The sequence below is a fragment of the Hyperolius riggenbachi genome, chromosome 8 (assembly GCF_040937935.1).
Source record: "Hyperolius riggenbachi isolate aHypRig1 chromosome 8, aHypRig1.pri, whole genome shotgun sequence".
NCBI lineage: Eukaryota > Metazoa > Chordata > Amphibia > Anura > Hyperoliidae > Hyperolius > Hyperolius riggenbachi.
In genome coordinates this window covers 269859637-269875101 of record NC_090653.1, presented here as the reverse complement: position 1 = coordinate 269875101, position 15465 = coordinate 269859637, and the positions used below count along the sequence as shown (strand labels likewise).

General features: G+C 46.2%; 1 protein-coding gene across 2 annotated transcripts in view; it reads right to left on the bottom strand.

The window, feature by feature from the left end:
- The window catches only part of ABL1 (ABL proto-oncogene 1, non-receptor tyrosine kinase), a 388171-nt gene that overhangs the window by 94720 nt on the left and 277986 nt on the right, over positions 1–15465 (bottom strand). For both annotated transcript variants that reach the window (XM_068248847.1, XM_068248845.1), the window contains exon 3: positions 9689–9984. In XM_068248847.1, coding sequence (XP_068104948.1) covers positions 9689–9984 — 296 coding nt within the window. The remainder of the gene's footprint in view (positions 1–9688; positions 9985–15465) is intronic.

The window sequence follows — 15465 nt, the reverse complement described above, 5'->3', positions numbered from 1 at the left end:
CCCCCTCCCACAGCGATTCACAGTCTCCCCATCCTTCCCTCCCTCTCCCGCAGGCTATGGGCGGCACAGGACGGAGATTCGTCCTGCGCCGCCTCTAATAGGCTTCAGCCTATCAGACTGCGGTGATCCCCGGCCTATCAGAGGCCGATCAGCAGCACCGTATGATGTAAACAGCGGGGATTTCTTCCCCGCGTGTTTACATTTAGCTTGCGGCGGCTCGCAGGCTGTTTACGGAGACACCCTCTGTGAACTGACATGGAAAGGCCGTTTCCATGTAATTCCACTTATGACCAGCCGCCGCCTATCGGCGTTAGGCGGTCGTTAAGTGGTTAAGGTACATACACACATCTGATTTTTCCAAACGACCAGTCGTTCGGGACGGTCTTTTGGACATCAAATCGGGCGTGTGTAACGCTGGTTTTGACGGATCCGCTTGGCTGAACGATCGTTTGTACACACGCCCGCATTTGATGTCCAAAAGACTGGTCCAAACGACCGGTCGTTTGGAAAAATCAGAGGTATGTATGTACCTTTAGAGAAAACACCTACCCTGCTCTCTGCTTCATCCTTCACTGCTCAGCCTAATCAGCCCTGACTGAGCATTCAATCTGGCTTTGCTTAATCATTATAGCTGAGTCTGTTTTCTCTGATGTCTTTTCAAGCCCAAGGCTGCCCCCTTCTGGCTCTGCCATAATGACTCAGCTATAATGATTCCTGAGTAAAGCCAGGCTGAATGCTCAGTCGAGGCTGATAAGTAGGCTGAGCAGTGAAGAATGAAACAGAGAGCAGGGTAGGTGTTTTCTCTAATGTTCCCACTGATACATATGGTAAAATACATAAGGGTGCTTCGTCTCTGGTTCACTTTAAAGGGACCTTGAACAGGTTAAAAAACAGAATTTACATTTACCTGGGGCTTCCTCCAGCCCACCGTCGGCCACGAGGTCTCCCGGCATCCTCCTGGCTCCTTCCCTGGTCCAGACTCCGGTTACACAATGACTTCGGCCCGAAGAAGTCTGCTTCCCGCTGCGGACAATCGTGTCATCACGCCGGCCGGCTACGCGTCATCACACCAGCTGGCATGAGAGTCTTGCTCATGCGCGGTTCAATCTTAAAGAACTGCATGCGCAGGACTCTCACGCCGGCTGGCATGACGCCCTGATCGTCTGCAGAGGGAGGCAGACCAAACGACTTCAGGCCGAAGTTTTTGTGTAGCCGGGACCAGGGAAGGAGCCAGGAGGATGCCGGGGGCCCTCGCGGCCTACAGTGGGCTGGAGGAAGCCCCAGGTAAGTGAAAATTTTGATATCATAACCTGTTTAGGGTCCCTTTATAAAAAATGAAAAAAAAAATGAATTTTCTTTCAACCAAAAATATGTAAATATCTCAAACTGCAGCAATAAAACTTTCATAAATGGATTGTTCCATGTTTTCTATGCAGAAATGTCAAAATGACCGTACGCAGATCATTTATTTTTTTTAGGTACACTGCAGGGGCATTAAAGAAATGCAAAATTTAAGATTTTAAGACCGAAAAAGGGATAATTATGTAATCCTAGTGATCAGGAGCCAATAAAAAAATGATTCCCAGTTCACCAGTTCATTGCAGGAAGTGTCAGCTGTCAAAGTGCACAAGTGTCTGGAGTCAAAATCTATTGTGTGGCAGAAACTAGTGCTCAAAGAAAGGCAGTAGACTTTGTCCTGAAGTGGCAAAGGGGAAAATTGCCCTAGGGCCCCTAACTGCTGACCCCCCTCCTCCTCCGGACCTTCAGGTGGTCTCCCCTCGATTGCTCCTCTCCAGGATTAGTTGCTTAGGGTTAGGCGGGTAGAGAGATGACTGCTACCTGGACGGATCTAATCTGCAGGGGGCCCCATAATAATTTTACTATATCCTACACATTTGTGGCCGAGTTGCTGTAGCTCCAGATAATTCAGCCTGGAGCACTGGCAAGCCACTAATTAAATTGGCGGTTAAACAATGTTGACAAGAGCCTCTTAGTGGCTGGTGCTAAAAATAAATGCCTCGCTTTTGGGAGTTTTTTCGTTAAAGTCGTCCTTGATATCGGCTTTAAGGCTGGGATCTCCTGGAGAGTGCTGGCAAGCACCGGAAATACCATTGCACTGCTTGCCAGATGCCTTGCACACAAGTCTGCACAGTAAACAAACTGCAGAGTACTGACAGCAGCCTATGAGAAGTGTCTCATGCTTTACTGGTCACTGAACTACACCCCCCCCCCCCTGCAGTGTTTCCTGCCCATCAACCACTCAGAACTGCTCATTATTAGTATCATACAGCCCCATTCAAAGTGGTAATTAGGCAGCTATCAAGCATTCAGAAAGCGGTTTGCGGTGTCCTCTCCTTGATGCGTGTACGCCGGGCACGTCGCCAGCATTTGGGATGCCTATTAGACAATCTGCGACCAGTTTCTGAATGCTAACCAAATGCTCCGATAATGCTACAGGCAGTCGGTAAGCAGCTAAATCATCTGTGAATACTAAAGGCTAATAGCGAGCATATTGATACTTTTATTTTCCATACGTGCCTGGGGCTGTTTTGGAGCAGACGCAGTGGTATGAATAGATAGAGGAAAACATTCTCCTGCTATCTTATTCCTTCCATCAGCAGCTTGTAGCGCCAGGCTGATCGTGTTACAGGCTCTGTGGAACTCATTGTCCTGTGCGGCCGGGACACGGCTCCCCAGTGCGGCTAACTTATGCACAGAATCCCAGGCATGTGGCTGAAGAGCTCACAATGAGGAGGAACTATGAATGGACTGCAAAGCACGCTGAGCGCAACAACATCTCATGTCCTCGGCTAAACCAATATCCCCCCCCCCCCTCCCCGCAGCCTGTCTGTGTTGCCAGTTGTACAATCCACGTCTTGCGCACAGTGGGGTTTCCAAAGGCATAAAATCAGTCTGCAGACAGGATAGACTTAACGCTCGTACCTGTCTGCCGGCTAATTTTGTGCGCAATTCTTTCGACGGGCAGTGTATTTTTTTAATTGAGCAATTGTTTCTGTGATCTCCCGATGTAGGTTTGAGTGCGCCATTAGGCGTATGATGCTTTGCAACACGCAGCAATAACGACAGTCGCGGCAGATAGCATCTTTAAAGAGAACCAGAGATGAAGCACCCTCATGTATTTTACCTTATAAATCAGTGGGAACATGACAGTAAACACCTAATCTGCTCTTTGTTACATTGTTCTCTGTTTAATTTGCCTGTTATCACCTCTAAGATAAGAATCCCGACTAAGCAGTCGGCTGGCTTTGCTACAGAAAGATTATAGCTGAGACTGTGGTCTTTGGTGTCTTTTCAAGTCCAAGCCTGCCCCCTGCTGGCTTTGCTCAGAAATCATTATAGCTGAGTCATTATAGCAAAGCCAGACTCAATGCACAGTCCGGGATTCTTATCTCAGCTAGATAACAGACACTTTTAGCAGTGAGGATGAAACAGAGGGCAGGGTAGGTGTTTTCTCTAATGTTCCCACTGATTTCTATGGTAAAATACATGAGGGTGCTTCGTCTCTGGTTCACTTTAAAGAGAACCTGAGGCAGTGCGGGGGAGAGGGGTTGGCAGATGGAACACAGAGGCATGTTCCCTGCCTCATGACATGCCTCTGTGTCCCCCGACCGCCGCTCTCTGCGCCCCCCCCCCCCCCCCCCGCCGCGATATAGCCTCCCAAATTAGCGACAATAATTGTCGCTATTCCAGAGGGAATGGGAGAGGAGGGATTCCCTGCTCAAAACGCCCACTAGGGGCGTTCCTGCAGGCTTTCCCCAGCTGCCATTGGGCAGCTGTCTCTCCCTGGCCACGCCCCCTGCCGCTCCCCCCCCCACCCCCCCTGCACGTGGGGAGAGAATCTCTCTCTCCTTCCAGCATCGTAAACACAGAGGTCACAAAAGCGAAAGCAAATTGACGCAGGCCAACAGAGCAGCGGAGATGGCGGCTACCTGATCCGCCAAGCCCCCCGGATCAGGTGGCCAATTTTTTTTTTAATTTTAAAACCCCACCTCTGGCTCTCTTTAAGATCCCTGATGACTCCCACGCAAAGTGTAGCCTTGTCCACTCGTAAGTGGGGGTGTAAACATTACAAATTAAACCACTTTGCTTCTAAATGAGAATAATGGCTATCCTGTAATAAAAGCGTAGGAGCCCAGTAAGGTAGTGCTGCGCATGTAAGCGAGCTAATGTAGCTGTCTGTCCCAACTGACACCATGTAGGATCCAGGGGGACTTACATTTTGTCACCTGAATGGGATCAGTATCGGGCACGACCAAGTGACATGGCCGAAATCAGCATGGTTAGCATTACATCGCCAACAGGCGCCAGTTTGAGAAGGGTCAAGCTTAAAGAGACTAACAAAAATGTCATCCTTTTTTCTACTATCCTACAAGTTCCTAAACCTATTCTAATGTGCTCTGGCTTACTGCAGCACTTCCTACTACCACCATCTCTGTAATAAATCAACTTATCTTTCCCCTGTCGGATTTTTATCGCCCTGTGTCTGGAAGGCTGACAACTCTTCAGTGTTGTTGATCTGTTATGCACGCCCCCCCTCCAGGCCCCCTCTTTGCACACTCCCGTGTGTGTTATTTACATTAGGCAGCCTCTCTGCTCTCTTGTCAGTGAGAGAAGAGAGCTGCCTGCCTTTTACAAGCTGAATAAATCATCCTTTGAGCTGGCTGGGCTGTCACATACTGAGGAATTACAGACAGAGCTGTCTGCAGGAAGAAACAATCAGCCTGTCACTCTTCAGTGGGTGAGAGCTGCAGGGGGAGGAAGGTAAACACACAAATGATCTCTTGAGATTCAAAAGGAAGGCTGTATACAGCCTGCTTGTGTATGGATGTATTTTCTATGTGTGGACATACTGTACATCACCCTACTTCCTGTTTTGGTGGCCATTTTGTTTGTTTATAAACAAACTTTTTAAAACGGTTTTTGACTACTTTTAATGCGACGGGGAGCGGCGAAATTGTGACAGAGGGGAATAGGAGATGTCCCCTAGCCAGCGCTGGACTGCCTGCAGCTACGGGGGAGGGGGAAGCCTCATTGGGACCCTGAGGTTTCCCCCTGCCGAGGTGAGTACCCCCCAGGGGAACTTTTTTTTATACAGAGTCTCTTTAAGAGGAAATAAATATGGCAGCCTCCACATCCCTCTCACTTCAGGTGTCCTTTAATCCCTCCAAGGGGTGATAGGTGCAGCTGTCAATTTTCACCAGTTTTATTTTTTTGAGTTGTGGAGCTACACTGAGATACACACTGAGCAGTACAATGTTACTGTTTTGACTGATTCTTGTTCAGATTTCTGCTGGAATCTAATTAACATTTATGTGGGACAAGCTGGTACATTAATCTCATTAACTGGAATAACTGTTTAATCACAGCACTGGCAGGACAGAATGACAAGTCGTTTGGAAAAGAAGCCATTCATTAATACAAACGTCAGTTATGAATTTAGCTTTCTGCATACAGATCACAATTAGCAAAACCTCTGTGCAAACAACTCTGAGTGAAAAAACACAGTCCATTCTGAAATGAGTCATCAAAGAAATACAAAAAAAAATCTGCAACAGTTTATGGCTACTCTCCCCCACAACTCAAAGCTGGCAAGGCTGAGTCATACTAAGCTACATGAAACATAGCTTCCCTTGCTCATGTATATTCATGTGAACGAGCGGTCATCCATTTAAACCTCAAGATGGCGCTAAAAAGCAACAAGGATACGATCAGCTGTATTGTAGTGATGGGAATTCCGGCTCTTCTCAGAGAATCGGCTCTTCTGAATCGGCTCCCATTAAAGAGCCGGCTCTTATGGCTCTAAATCGGCTCCTAATTAAATATCACTAGACACCACTCAGAATCGGATTAAAAGCCCCGCCCCCGTCTCCATGCCAACTCCAGACTACTTCTCTGACTGAGGCAATCCCTCCTGCTACTGCTCTGCTCCGCCCCAAACACTCCTACAAGCTGCAAGAGGAGGAATACATCTCCCAGAATGCCTCAGCGCCCTTTATTACGGAGCAAAGCAGAGCTAAAAGGGGCGGCTGAGGCATCGGCTCTTCTCAGAGTGAGCATCGGCTCCTCTGATTCACTTCAAAGAGCCGGCTCTTAGAGTCGGCTCGTTCGCGAACGACCCATCACTACTGTATTGATAATGTAACCTGTGACAGGGAAGCTGAGACTTCCCACATTTCACTTCCTTTCTCCAAGAACTTGCCTGAGTCATGCTTGTCAGTTACCTCAGGGGATTCTTGTGGCTGTTGCATTTGACAGAGGAGCTCATTTGCACAGTCTGACAGATCTCAGCAAGTTCAACTATTCTAACGCATTTACTAAAGAGGCCCTGTAGCAACCTATAGTAGAACGCAGTACATTAGTCAGGATACCCACTTTTATGGCAATTATCTTGGTTTCAGGATTAGAAACACTTCTTATATATTGCTGTATATTGGTATGTAGCGCTGCCCCCACCAGTGATGTTTAACCTAGGCTGTTTAGCTAAATGCAATTCTCCTCCCAGAGCATTCTGGGAGACCAGGTGTTATTTTCACTGGTTGTGGAACTTTTCAGTAAGCAAACATTCCGCAGAGTTTCACCTGACAGGACTAAAGAGGTCACCACCTGTGATAAATTTCACAATGTAAATCGGAGCGTGGAAAGATTTTACAGTGGCCAAACACTAACTGAATAATTAATAAATGAGTTTTGTAAAAATAAATCACCATGCTGAGTTTGCCAATGTAATTACTACGTCTACCAATTCTGTATTATGGAACAATGTCTATATTTGTGTATACCATTGTTTGTATGATTAGTGTAATTGCCTTCTTAAAACAGAAGGAAATTTGCAATAATTTAGTTATAAATTAACATTTGTGGTTACCCACAATGCACACCTACTAAATATGCAAATTATCCCTTTCCGCCCTTGTTAAGCCAAGCAAGCATCCAGAACCGCTGGTGTATAGCAAGCCTATAGCTTTAGGTTTTACACAGCCATATCAAACCCACATGTAGACAGCCTGTTTCGGACTTTTGGTCCTCATCAGTACTTGGCCGGATTGATATGGCTGTATGAGATAGGGCTTGGACGAGTACAACAGAGTAACCAAGTAGCTCAGGGTGACCAAAACTACTAAGAATGTATAGGAGGATAAAAGGAACCAAAAAGCCCTCCTACTAAAAAAGCAAAGCTTGGTGTAATTGCCTTCTTAAAACAGAAGCAAATTTGCAATAATTCAGTTATAAATGAACATTTGTGGTTATGTACCCCATGTTTGCTTTTTTCTCTGTACTGCGCCACGGAACATGTTGGTACATTATAAGTGAATAATAATAAACAACTATGCCACCAAGGGGCAGCAAACCAAAGAGATCAGCTGGATTGCCATTACCCGATGCGAATCAACCATACATAACTATACGCACCCTAGCACCGCTCCTGCTGTAAAGAGTTCTAATTTTTGCTACGTTCGCATATAAGAATGTACCAGCCTTCCTCTATAACTGAAAGTCAAGCTACACCGTGTGTTTTTGAATATTGAAATCTTCACACTGATCAGTGATTGACCTGGTAATTTGCTTGATTTGATCTTAGCTTACTTTAACCACTTCACCCCAAGGCGGTTTTTATCCTAACGGACAAGAGCGATTTTCACCTTTCAGTGCTCATCCCTTAGTAGTACTAAGTACTGCGCATGCGCCATTAAAGCGCGCATGCGCAGTACTTTCACGCCGGCCGCCGTGATGACGCGAGGCGGCCGGCGTGTGACGTAATCCGCGTCATATGCGGAAGAAGCAGCCCGACACTCGGGAGAGTGTCGCCCGGGCTGCGGCCTGCCAGCCATTCCGGAGCGGGGAGAAGGAGAGGAGCCAGGACGCCGGCGTGGGACCTCCCGACCAGCACTGGGCTGGAAAAAGCCCCTGGTGAGTACAACTTTCCTTTTTTTTCAGAGCTCGGAGTCCCTTTAATCACTACTAATCACAATGAAATGATCTATATCTTGTTTTTTTCACCACCAATTGGGCTTGTTGGGGTTGATATTTGTTTTCAGTAATTACTTTATTTTCTATGCATTTTAAAGGGAGATACAAGGAAAAAAATGAAAAAAGACACTATTTCTCCAATTTCATCCCCTATGGGTTTAATATAAACACTGCTGCTGTGCATAAAACCCACACATTTTATCTGCCTATTTGTCCTGGTTATCACACGATTTTAATTATGTCCCTGGTACAAAGTATGGTGACAATATATCATTTGGAAATAAAGATGCATTTCTTTTTGGGTGTTTTTTTTTTTTTTTCACTATTTTCACCTGCACAGGAATGCGCGAGCGGGAGCACGCACGTACACAGCGGCAGCAGCACATTCTGACTTATAAAAACGTCCTGCTAGAGCCTCTTAATGGCTCCAGGACATTTTAAAAGTCAGCATGTCATTAAGTGGCTAAAGAGAATCTGTAACAAAAAAAAAAAAAAAAGAGCCCCTGGGAGTAACTTACCTCGGGACGGGAAGCCTCTGGATCCTAATGCGGCTCCCCCTCTTCACCTGGGATCCAGCACTGCCAGCCCCCAGCAAGGTAAATATTTACCTATCGCGATCCTGAGTAGGCGCAGTAGCAGCTTTCCAATCAGGCTCAGGCAGTAATAGCCGAGCCAGGTCAAGTTTGCCCCACTGCACAGGCGACTTGCACCTGCCCAGTAGAGCGGACCCGATCAGGCTCAGCTATTTCCTTGTCAGCTGTGGTTTCTTAGGGCAGCAAGCTCTGGATCCCTGAGGCTTAGGAGAATGGGTAAGCTTACAAACACTCATGATGGTTGCACATGGCAGGCCGGGGCCCCAAGCTCTGCCACTGCCCGGGACCCCCCAAATCCCCATGCAACACCTAGAGGGAGAGTATGGGTCAGCCCTTGTGCTCCCACCACCAGGGGATTCACCCTCCCTGCCTCTGTATTTGCTGAATGCAAAACACACAAGAAATGCTCACCACCAGCAATCCGACATTTTATATTGCCCACAAACAGCTCTTCAGCCAATCAAGTGTGTGTGTGTGTGTGTGTGTGTGTGTGTGTGTGTGTGTGTGTGTGTGTGCGCGTGTGTGTGAGTGTGTGGTGTGTGTGCGTGGTGTGTGTGCGTGGTGTGTGTGCGTGGTGTGTGTGTGGTGTGTGTGGTGTGTGTGTGTGTGTGGTGTGTGTGGTGTGTGTGGTGTGTGTGGTGTGTGTGTGTGTGTGTGTGTGTGTGTGTGTGTGTGTGTGTGTGTGCGTGCGTGCGTGCGTGCGTGCGTGGGTGGGTGCGTGCGTGCGTGCGCGCGCGTCTGTGTGTGTGTGTGTGTGTGTGTCTGTGTGTGCGTGAGTGTGTGTGTGTGGGTGTGTGTGTATGTGCGCGTGTGTGTGTGTGTGTGTGTGTGGGTGTGCGGGTGTGTGTGTGGGTGTGCGGGTGTGTGTGTGTGCGTGTGGTTGTGCATGTGCAAGATTGTTACAGTCTCTTTAACTACAATATTTGAGCAACACAAACATTACATGGCATTTTTGGATAGACCTCCAGTTTTGAAACTACATAAAGTTAGCAAAGCAAGAATTCAATGTTTTCCAACTTTAAAAGCTAATCTGGTAACTCCTACAGCGGTTGGCACAAGAACAACACAAACAAGAGAAGATGAAAGGCGTGAGATGTGAGTCCTACCTTGCCGTCGGAAGCAGTGTTGATGCGGTAGTGGTACACCCTGCCCTCGTATCTCAGCGATATGGACCTCTGTCCGGGGCTGCTCTCGCTCTCCCGCACCAGGAAGCTGCCATTGATCCCGCTGCTCAGCAGGTACTCTGCTGCGTTACGAGAGACGGGGCCGTGGTACCAGGAATGCTTCTCAGGGCTGTTGACTGGTGTGATGTAATTACTGGGCACCCAGCCCTGTCCGTTCTTAGTCTGGGCCTCGCACCACTCACCATTGTGATTGTATCCCAAAACTCGAAGCTTCTCACCTGAAAGAGAGAGAGAGAGAGAGAGAGAGAGAGAGAGAGAGGGGTTATCTGTAGGAGGCCTGATCCAAACGTCCATATCCCAGCATGGAGAGCTTGTGCTTTGATTAGGGGGTGTCACACGCGCATATATACACTGTATATCCTCAACTTTGAATTGACTTTGTGTATAATTCGACCCCAACATTTGACCATCTTAAGGCCCATACACACAGGGTACGGCCGTCGCCGCAGCCACGTGGCACGCGAGTGTTGCGGTGACAGGTCGCCCGTGTGTATAACGAGCGCGCCCCGAACCGTCGCCCGTCGGAGCTGTCGCCAGGCGATTGACATGTTCAATCGCCGGCTACAGCTGTCGCCGCGACTTCGCCGGAACTGTCGCTAGTCCCGCGTGAGTACGCGGGCTAGCGACAGGAGACCTACGCGAGTGAATGGAGCATCCGGCCGGGGGATGCTCCATTCACAAACAGCTTCCGCCGTGTCTCTGCCTTTCTGGCAAGACGTGTGGACAGCTGTCGCCGGCAGGGAGCTATCGCTCACTGTTCGCGTGCTCGCATGCAACTGTCCCCCGTGAGTATGTAGCTTTACAGTTGAATTTTTGTTGAATCAATAATAAGTCGACCCACAAAAGTCAACGGTTACACTCGAGCACTTGGAGAGGTTAAAGAGGAACTCCAGTGAAAATAATGTAATAAAAAAGTGCTTCATTTTTATAATAATTATGTATAAATGATTCAGTCAGTTTTTGCCCATTGTAAAATCTTTCCTCTCCCTGATTTACATTCTGACATTTATCACATGGTGACATTTTTACTGCTGGCAGGTGATGTCAGTGGAAAGAGATGCTACTTGATTTTTTGACAGGGCTGAGACACACCAGAAAAGCTCCCCAAACGCTAGAGGTTTCAAAAGCTCTTCCCAATGTAATGCTATGGGTTTTTTTTTTACAAAACCTCATTGCTCCAGTGTGCATGGACACATAGGATAACATTAGCAGCAGATTTAAAAACTCAAAACGCTCAGAAAAACTCCTCTGGTGTGCACCAGGCCACAGTTGAAAACAGCTGTAAAAAGCTATTTCCCACAATGCAATGAGGTTCACAGACAGGAAACTGCCAGGACCATGGTCCTGATATCACACTGTGGGAGAGGGTTTCACCACAATACCAGCCATACAGACAGACCCCCCCCCCCCCCCCCCAATGATCCGTGTGGGAAAAGGAAAATATTTCTCATGAAAAGGGGGTATCAGCTACTGATTGGGATGAAGTTCAATTCTTGGTTACGGTTTCTCTTTAAATGGCTAAATTTGGGGACCAGGAAAGGTTAAAAGCTTAAGGAGGAACTTCAGGCTAAACAAACATACTGTCATTAAGTTACATTAGTTATGGTAATTAAAATAAATAGGTAATATAATCTCTTACCCACCCTGTTTCAAAAGAACAGGCAAATGTTTGATTTCATGAAGGGCAGCCATCTTTCATGAGGTGACAGGGAGCATGAGACACAGTTCCAACTGTCCTGTGTGCTGATCACCCCTCCCAGCTGCTAGGCAACGTGAATAACAACATAGGAAATCCCATCATGCTTTGCACAGCATCAGGGAAAAAAAGCCCAGGCAGTTTTCTTTGATGGGTGGAGCTTAGCTAAAAATGATGCTTTGGTAAGAAAAACAAAGTTCTGATGCTGTGAAACTGTTAAAGAAACACCAAGCCTTTTCACTGCTGCTGAGTAGATTTTTAGACCAGAGGTTCACTTTAAGTACTGCATCCATCAGCCCACCTGGTACCAAAGTGCAGCCATCAACCCTCCTGCTCCCCCAAGTGCAGCAATGATCCACTCCTCCCCACCTAAGTATGGAGTGTCGCCATTATTTGTGCCCTTTTCCCACCTGTTCCCCTTCCACACCCACAATGATCAGTACAGTCAGCCAGTATCTGTCATCCTCTGCCAACTCCCCCTACCTGTCATCACAGTCATAGCTGCATGGAATGGGGGTGGGTTGTCCCAGTATCTGTGTGTCAGTATGTCTCCTCACTGATGAGCATGTGCCAGCATCCCTCCATAGTTTCCTTGTGTCATGTGATATTAGGAGACTACGGAGGGATGCTAGTAAACACAACCTGGCACTGCATCAGGTATGCTCATGTATGCTGCAGCTGATCTATATAGCCTTATATTAATGGGCGCTGAATTGTACAGTTGCACACTGTGCTTTCTGCAGTACTGCACATGTGCAGGGTCATGACCATAACCAGGTGTTGTTTCTTTACTCCGTGACACACAACAAACAAACATTCTGTAGTGATGCACCTTGCCAGCAGTAGGGATGGTCAATGAGATGCAAATAATTTAGAATTAATGCAACACTATGCAAATTTATGCAGCTTGAAAATGAACCAATGAAATCCTGCTGAGGTAGCATGTAGTTGGTCTATTTTCAAGCTGCATAAGTTTGCATAAAAAATTACCATAACCCTACATCAACTTACAATTATTTGCATCTCATTGGCCATCCCTAGCCAGCAGTAAATATGTTGCCAACTGTGATAAATGTAAAGAACAACTGAAGTGAGAGGGATATGGAGGCTGCTATATTCCTTTCCTTTTAGGCTGCTTTCACAGTGCGACGTTACAGGCGCACGTTAGTGCAGCCTGTAACGCAGCCCAACTCACAGTAATGAAAAATCAATGGGCTGTTCACAGTGCCCACGTTGCGTTACAGTGTAACGCTGCACATTCGTTTGAAGTGCAGCATACTGTGCGTTCTAGCGGCTTAGGCCGCGTTAGATTGTATGCACATGCTCAGTATGGTTTTTTTGTTTTTTTTTCAGGGGCGGAGAGGAGGCGGGGAGAGGCCACTACGTAGCCAGGCACGTGGCTACTTGACATTCACTGCACTTGCAGTGTTTACTTCTTGGAGCGGCTGCTGATTGGCTGGCGGGACCACGTGATGCGGAGAGCTCCGCTCACGTGGTCTCTGCAGTGCCTCCGACAGAGCAGGCGCACCAAGAGCTGCTTGTAACGTGGCTCTTGGTAGCGTCCTGCTCCAACACCACCAGGCGTTGCGTTAGGGGCACATTATGTGCCCTATAACGTCCCCTAAACGCAACGTCCTGGTGGGAAAGCAGCCTTAGGCAATACCAGTAGCCTGGTGATCCTTTGCCTCTAATAGTTTTAGCCATAGACCCTGAACACACATGCAGCAGATCAGGTGTAAGGCCTGGTGCACACCAGAGGAGTTTTGCTGAGCGTTTTGAGTTTTTGAAACCTCCTGCTAATGTTATCCTATGTGTCTATGCACACTGGAGCAATGAGGTTTTGTAGAAATCCCCCATAGCATTACATTGGGAAGAGCTTTTGAAACCTCTAGCGTTTGGGGAGCTTTTCTGGTGTGTCTCAGCCCTTACTGTCAGATCGGACAAGATTAGCTGCATGCTTGTTTCTGGTGTTATGCAGGTGGTACTGCAGCCAAATATATCAGCAGGGCTGTCAGGAAACTGGTATTGTTCTTATCTCCGCTGAGGGAGAAGACAATATACTCTGCACAGTTCTGCGCTATATAAATACTAAATAACAATAATTGTTTAAAAGGAAATAAATATGGCAGTCTCCATATCCCTCTCACTTCAAGTGTCCTTTAAGAATGTAAATCAGGAAGAGGAAAGATTGTACAATGGGCAAACACTGACTAAATGATTTATAAATGAAAACTGTAAAAAATAAAAGAAAATGTTATTTATTAACGTATATTGAGTAAAGTTTCTTGTTAATAGTGGACAGCTTTTAATGTGTCTGCCAAATATTTTCTACAACTCCATTTCGCAAAAAGCTGTGATGTTGTGTAAAATGTTTATAGAAACAGAATGCGATAATTTCCAAGTCGTGTAACGCCTGCATTTCCTTAAGAAAAGCACAAACACAACATACGGTAAATGTTGAAACTGAGCATTATTTTTGAAGTCAGCAGCACATTAAAAAAAAAAAAGATGCATTTTTGTTTACGATTATCTTGCATCATTTTTTAATTCTGTAAATGTTTGGGAATTGAATTGAGAAAACCCACTGCTCTAGTTTTAAAACTTCAATGTTGTCCCATTTTGCCCTGACACAGGATTTCTGAAAGTTTACAGCCTTCTTTTGTCATATTTTTTCAATTCCTAATATGCCTCATGTTTATTATGGGGGATAATGTCTGGACTGCAGGCCGGCCAGCTTTGCACTCACTCTATTTTAGGCCTGGAACCCACTAGAGTGTTTTTTTTTTGAGCGTTTAGGGAGCGCTTACAATCTCTAGCGTTTTCCCTAAATGCTCTGCCACTGTAAATGGATGTGACAGATTCCACTAGAGCGATTGCGATTAGCAATGTTGCCAACTCATCCCTTTAATTACTGACACATATGAATTATACAGGTTTTGTGGCTAGGTAGAAGCAGTTAAAGCGGAATATAACCCTGCATTTCAACTTTGCTCTAAAACATTATTTACAGTATATTATATGCAACCAGCATTTTTTTTTTACTAGACCAGCATTGGAAGGGTTACACAGGGATTTAAAGTTCCTTTAGATTTCTGCAGAGGCATCCGAACCTGAAATAGATACACTTTGTTTACATAAATGTATTTAAGTGTTGAATGTGACTCATCTCTCTGACTGAGAAGGAGCTTGGAGGACAGCCAAAGAGTGTGTAACTGTTTATCAATAGATACATGTAACTAAATAGAATGTATCTATCTGAACTTCTGCATATCTCTCCAGGACCTTTAAACCTCTGTGTTTAACCCTTTCAATGCTGGTCTAGTAAAAAAAAATGCTTTTTGCATATAATATGCTGTAAATAACATTTCAGAGCAAAGTTGAAATGCAGGGTTATATTCCGCTTTAAGGCACTGATTATGTGCAAATAGCCCCAGAACCTGTATAACTTAGATGTGTCAGTAATTAAGGGGATGAGTTGGCAACACTGGCGATTAGGCAATTCGCAACACATGCAGCTTTTTGGGAGCTCTTCCATTCTAATGTATTGTATAGGAGCGGGGAAATCGCTCCCAAAATTGCTTGCAACACGCTATGACAAATCTCTAGTGACTGCTAGCGTTTTGCGCTTTCTAGTGGGTTCCAGGCCTTACTGTAGAGTCATACTGTTGTAATACGTGCAGCAGGGGATTTGGCATGATCTAGGTGAAATCTGATGTTTTCTATGGGGGATAAAGTCTGGATTGCAGGCAGGCCAGCTGGGCACTCACAATATTTTACTGTGGAGTCACTGGACTGCAGGCAGGCCAGCTTTGTACTCACTATATTTTACTGTGGAGTCGTACTGTTGTAATACGTGCAGAATGGGATTTGGCATTATCTACGTGAAATAAGAAAGAGCTCCCTGGAAGAGACATCAGGATGACAACGCATGCTGCACCAAATCCTGTAAAGATCTTCAGTATTAATGGCATCTAGCCAGATGTGCAGGCTTCCCAAGTGGTGT